Here is a 6,317-nt window from a genome sequence, read left to right on the forward strand (position 1 = left end):
TGAGTTGGTTCCTACTCGATGGCACCTGACAACAACAACAACAACAAATGGGGTTATTTTTCAGTTCAATTCAGTAGAGTAATTAGAGCTCTGCTGGTGATATAAGAGAAACCCACCAGTCAATCCGAGAGAGACAGATGAGGCTTTCCCATCTTGTAAAGGTTCATAAGCTTCGTCAGGTCACAAGGAGTCAGAATGGGCTCAATGGCAGTGGGCTTGGTGCAGGGTTTGCTTTATAGGTTACTTACTAAGTCGTTCACTTATCTTTCAAATGACCAGGTTTAAATGCAGAGGTTATAGTATCTACATGGGATGCTCCATAGTAAAAAATTTTTCTTGATAATTATAAATATGTTTGTTTTTCTATCTTGTAGTCCTAGCCATTATCATGTGTCTGCTTTATTCTTTCTAAATAGCAGAACTTTTTCAATGTGCCAGTGCATCTTGTAGAATGAATTTTTAATAAAAGTAGGTGTGTGTGTGTATTTAAAAGATGGTTTGAACTTTAAACTATAATATATGTGAATCAAACTATTAGAATTCATATAACTTGTGTATAGGTTGTTGCATGGAATAATTCTATTTTGTCTTCCTTCTAGGAAATTTTTCTAAACTTAAAAACTGCTTTGGAGAAATACCATGAAGGTATTGAAAAGACAGCAGAGGATTGTTATTCTAGAATAGATGAAAAAACAGCTGAACTGAAGAGGAAGATGTTCAGATCATCAACCTGATCAACAAAATTACATCTTGTCATCTTTTATTTTTTTGGTTTAGAAAGGGACTATTTAAGTTGAAGCTCATGGTAATGGAAGTATCAGGATTACCAAATAAGGCTGACTGTTTTTATATACTCTCATTAAGTGGTTGTTTTCTAAGATGATGCATTTCACATAGTTTTATGCCTTACGCTAAAATCACTTGCAATTAAAACTCAAGTCTCTACTCTGCCCCTTATGAGTGGTTGAAGTAAAACAAAAATAGTTGTCGTTGAAACAAAATTTTTCTGTAAGTATTTTGGCTTTTGTTGTTTTGTGGACATGTAGTGATAGATCATTTATTGAGCCCTGACTATGTGATACTAACTGATGCTCCTCACCTAACTGGAGGTGACTGTTTATTACTGCTCTGTGGATGAGGTAACTATGGAAGATTAAGTAAATAACTGAGCCATGCCCTTCACGAGATCAAAGTCGATAAAGTTTTTACTGTACCACACTTTGTCATTTAATTCCTTGAAAAAGAAAGTTTGAATGCAGTAGTCTATTTCATTATACCTTTGGCATTATTATGTGGAAAATGATTTGAAACATGTAAAGTACTTCGAATACTGTCTGGCCTGGGGCAGGCAGACAGTACATATTTTTCATAGTGATTAGAGCCACAGGAATTCTGAGTGCTTTTTTCTTTATCAGAAAGAAAATCTTATTGTAGCTAGAGAACAGGCTTTCATTGAAAGGAAAATCCCTGGAGAGAGAGGAGCAGCAAAACCAGGTACCCAGAGAGAAACAAACAGATTAGGGTACAAAATTGACTTATTGCCCTGTCCCTTCCTTTCTTAAATAGCCATCCCTGTAATCAATACAAAGATCTGATGTTAAGGCTAGGTAACAGGTGTAAGCATGACCAAGTCTCATCCAACTTTTAAATTTTTTATTCTCTTCGACTTTAATGTCCTTTTTCTCACAACCATATTTAGAGAATACCGAATGTATACTTGTGAATAAACTTCATTGCCTGTTTATATAATAATGTGTGGCATTATTACTTACCATACTAATTCTCTGAACTTCAAAGGTCACAAAAGGAAGTCAATTAACAAACTTCCATGGACACTTCCTGGTCTTTATTCTTATGTTTTGCCTGCAAAATACATTTTTGTATACATGTAGTTTCAGTAGCATCACTTTAAAGTTTCATAGTTTGAGTTACTGTTGTTAATTTATGAAACAACACAAAGATATACTGATCAATCTAATAGTTGTTGTTGTTAAGTGCCGTCGAGTAGGTTCCGACCCATAGCGACCCTGTACAGGGTTTCCGAGGGTGTAAATCCTTATGGGAATAGAAAGCCTCATCTTTCTCCCAATAAACAGCAATATGACACTCTGAATATAGCCAAGAAAAAAAACCAAATTCCTATATAGATTTCAGTCTTAAGAATCCTTAATAACTTTCAGTGTCACCATTTAGTGTCCAAATGTCAAAAGAATTTACCAAAATTTGATACATAACAAAGTGAATTCTTAAGGATAACTTTGTCATTCAAGTACCTAATCTCATTATTATGAAAAAAGTGAAACTTTTGAGTTAAAGTTATAAGAAATCAAAGGAGGACAGCATTATTTTTGCTATGAAGCACTACTTAAATCCATGACACATCTGTCATGATGCTCTGTACATTGAAAAGTTTAAAGCCAAAGCCTTTTTAAAAGGGTCCACCACTCGTCTCTTAGTTTGTCAGCCTGTGGTGGCTTACGTGTTGCTGTGACACTGGAGGCTGTGCCATAGGTATTTTAAATACCAGCAGGATTACCCATGGTGGTCAGGTTTCAGCTGAGCTTCCAAAACAGACTACGAAGAATGAGAGAACTACTTCAGAATGTTTAGGCACTGAAACCTTATGAACAGCAATGGAACACTACTGTACTTGAATATTGAAACATAATGAAGAACACCAGAATACTGTCAGATATAGTGCCAGAAGATGAGCCCCTCAGGTTGGAAGTCACGCAAAATACGACTGGGAAAGAGCTGCCTCCTCAAAGTAGAGTTGACCGTGATGACATGAATGGAGTAAAGCCCTCAGGACCTTCATTTGCAGATGGGACACAACACAAAATGAAGAGAAACAACTGTAAACCTCCATTAGTAATTGGAAAATGGAGTGTGAATTTGAATGATAATGGTCTTCTTTGTAGATGTATGGATATTATCATCCTACCACAGACAGTGTTGTACTTCAAGACAGATTCTGAAATGTTCTTTTTGATGAAGAATACAACACTATTCCTCTTCAATTTGTCATTCCTGGCATAGTAAACTATATGATTGTCAGATTCAAAATGTCCGGTATCAGTCCATTTTAGCTCACTAATGCCTTGAATATTGATGTTTACGCATTCCATTTAATTTTTACAAACTTCTAACTTTCCTAGGTTCATGTTTTATACATTCCATGTTCCAGTTTTGGCATACTACAGGTATTCAAACCATGTTCCTTTTCAATGTTCTTTGAGTTTGTGGGACAAAAAGTTTGAAGTGCAAGATCCAGGTGTATATAGTGAATGGGGTAAGGTTTTCCAACAGAATTTTCATAAAACAACCCTTAACCATATTCGAAGAATAAGCAGGTACATTGTCTTGATGGAAAAAAAAAATTCTTCAGTGCCAGTTTCCTGGCCACTTTTTCTTACCAGTATAGTTTTCTATTTCTCAGAACTTCATAATCTCCTTTGATCATCTTGTGTACTTCCAGAAAATAAATAGTACATCTGCTGATCTCTCTACCTTGAATTCGTCTTTGAGGCCTTCCTGACTTCTATTAAAACACTTGATTCATCTAACAACGTGTTTCATGTCAAGCAGCACTCCTGTAAACTTGTTGCAATGCTTCCATGATTTGGGAGGATGTCCACTTCATTAAAAATTTATATTGCCTTGCCCTCATTGTTTTTTAACATGGCACAAAAAGTTTCCTCTTTGTTGTTGTTGTTGTTAAGTACCGTAGAGTTGGTTACGACTCATAGTGAGCCTGCACAGGGTTTCTGAAGCTGTAAATCTTTACAGGAGCAGAATGCCTCATCGTTCTCCCGTGGAACCGCTGGTAGTTTCGAACTGCCGACGTCACGTTAGCAGCCCGATTCGAAACCACTATGCTACCAGAGCTCCTTCTTCGTTCTTGACGTTGTTGTTATTGTTGTTATGTGCCATCGAGTCGTTTCCGACCCATAGCGACCCTGTATAGGGTTTCCGAGGGTGTAAATCTTTACAGGAGTAGAAAGCCTCATTTTTCTCCCGCAGTGCAGCTGGTAGTTTCGAACCGCTGACCTTAAGGTTCGCAGCCCGATTCGTAACCACTACGCTACCAGAGCTCCTTAGTACATCATTAGGTAAAGGAAGAATTTTGTGACATTCTGGTGGTGGCTGTGTGCCATGGAGTCAGTTCCAACTCATAGCGACCCTGCACAGGGTTTCCGAGGCTATAAATCTTTACAGGAGCAGAACGCCTCATCTTTCTCCCACGGACCAGCTGGTAGTTTCGAACTGCTGACCTTGCGGTTCACAGCCTGATTTGTAACCACTACGCTACCTAGGAAGTATCGTTCTTGACAGTACCCTTAAAAAACTAAGTGTATTCCTGAGAGTGCTTATCTGTACCCACGGACTAATTTTAGTGATATGTTTAAACAAGTTTTGTTTGGAATAAACCCATGCATATATAAACTGAAGCCCTAGTAGCAATGCTTTTTGATTTACTTTGTATGTTAATACACAAAATAATAAATATTTCATAAACTGAGATTTTTTTAATGTGTTCTACATGAAGAATGTTTACTCACTGTCACCAAATTTTAATAGCGATTATTGGTACAGTTTGTTTTATAAATAATTTCATAGCATTTATAATTTAGGTAAAAAGGTAGTTAATACGTTCTCATTGTAATTTAACTTTTAAATTACATTCATGATTCTGAAACTTCATTTGTTTCAAAATAAAGGTAGATTTAAAAATATATATTTTATTGTGAATTATGTGATAGTTTAAATGGGAGAACATTAGTTTTACATTCATCCTATAGTATATAATTTCATTGCTATGGTTACAATCCCCCCCATGTCATCAGCACACAGCCCCTCTCCCTCTCTGTGTCTAAAGTTCCCAACACTTTCATCTCTCCACGTCATCATCTCTGCCTCCATCTCAGGCATCACTGCTTCCCTGGGTAGGGTCCCACTCTCTGCTCTTCTCCCTTGATGGTCTCAGGGACCTCCACTCAGGCTGAAAAGTTAATCACTCCCTTCCTTGCTAAAAAACATCTACCTTTACAATTCCAACCCTCACAAGTGTCCAGATAACAATTATTCAATACTGTATCACAAGAGATCCATCCAGATTTCATTTCGTCGGCCCTGCCTACACAGATTGTATACTACTCAGTGGAGATTCTACCTTCCTCCATGCCCTATGAATCTAGCTTCCCTCTTGAAAGCTTGTAAGCTAGTCACTTCTTGCCTTTGTAGCCCCCATTTTGGGTAGCCAATGTCCAAGTTGACCATCCCTGTCTACTCTGTGTATGGAGGGGGTGGGAATGATCCTTGCTGTAAGGATTTGTTCCGTCTTTTGAGCTACTGCATCCATAGGTGTAGGTCAAGTTCATCAAATTGTATCAGATTACGCTTTTTTCCCTCTTCTTTCTTCTTCTGGTTGAGCTCTGATCATCCAGTCATTGAAGCCAGGTTAAGTGGGTATTATCTGCAAGTGTGAATGTTCTTGTGTAAATGCCCTCTCTTCTTAGCCACTGGACGCTTCACTCTCCACTCTAGTCCTCTGTGGCTATATCACTGATTCTGGGCCCAAGAGTCCCCTGGTCTTGCCACACTGCTAGCCAACCAGGTCTTCACCCGGGTTCACAGAAGTCTATTGAACATTGTAGGGCTTAGCTCTCTGCTTCATTGCTGTTTTTCCCTCATTTCCCCTTATCGGTGACGAGCGTAGTCACCAGTCAGAGCGTATTGAGTCTTAGTCTTGGAAGGGGGTTTGCACTGAGGGAACCCGACCACTTGCTTTGATGTTTCCTGGGAAAGCAACTTGCTTGTTCTTGTACTCACAGTCAGTCTGCATCTATTGTTTTGTATTTTTCCTGTAGGTCTTTCTTTCAAGAAGTATCTTCTGTACTTCTAGCTGCTCCAGGCTGGTCCGCTAATCCTTTCAAGTGGAAATTTCCCAAAGATCTGGATGTGGTTCAGGCTTCCACCTATAGTCTTATGTATTGCAGAGGCTCCGCAGGAAGCCTCCTTCTCTGGGCATGCTGTAGCCCCATTTTAGGTATTCCAACCAGTTATAGGCAGAAGACGGATTTACAAGCTTTCTATGGTGATGTTTCTGGCTATTCCTTTCTCTCCCCCTCCCAGTGTCTATTTTATATTATAATGCAAGGAAAACCAAAATTCAAAAGACAGCCAAGCCTAGAAGAACAGAAGATGCTTCTTGAAAGAAAGACCTACAGGAAAAATATAAAACAACATAGGCAGACCGACTGTTAATTACTACAAGAACAAGCAACATGCTTGCCCATGAAACATCAAGGCAAGTG

General features: G+C 38.5%; 1 protein-coding gene across 1 annotated transcript in view; it reads left to right on the top strand.

Moving 5' to 3' along the window:
* The window catches only part of NUF2 (NUF2, NDC80 kinetochore complex component), a 47,478-nt gene extending 46,644 nt beyond the window's left edge, over positions 1–834 (top strand). Inside the window, exon 13 of the mRNA XM_006873431.1 lies at positions 600–834. Within this exon, the coding sequence (XP_006873493.1) occupies positions 600–734 (135 nt within the window). The 3' untranslated portion in view covers positions 735–834. The remainder of the gene's footprint in view (positions 1–599) is intronic.
* The last annotated feature ends 5,483 nt before the right edge of the window (positions 835–6,317 follow it).

Source organism: Chrysochloris asiatica, unplaced genomic scaffold (genome assembly GCF_000296735.1).
Source record: "Chrysochloris asiatica unplaced genomic scaffold, ChrAsi1.0 scaffold00241, whole genome shotgun sequence".
Taxonomy (NCBI): domain Eukaryota; kingdom Metazoa; phylum Chordata; class Mammalia; order Afrosoricida; family Chrysochloridae; genus Chrysochloris; species Chrysochloris asiatica.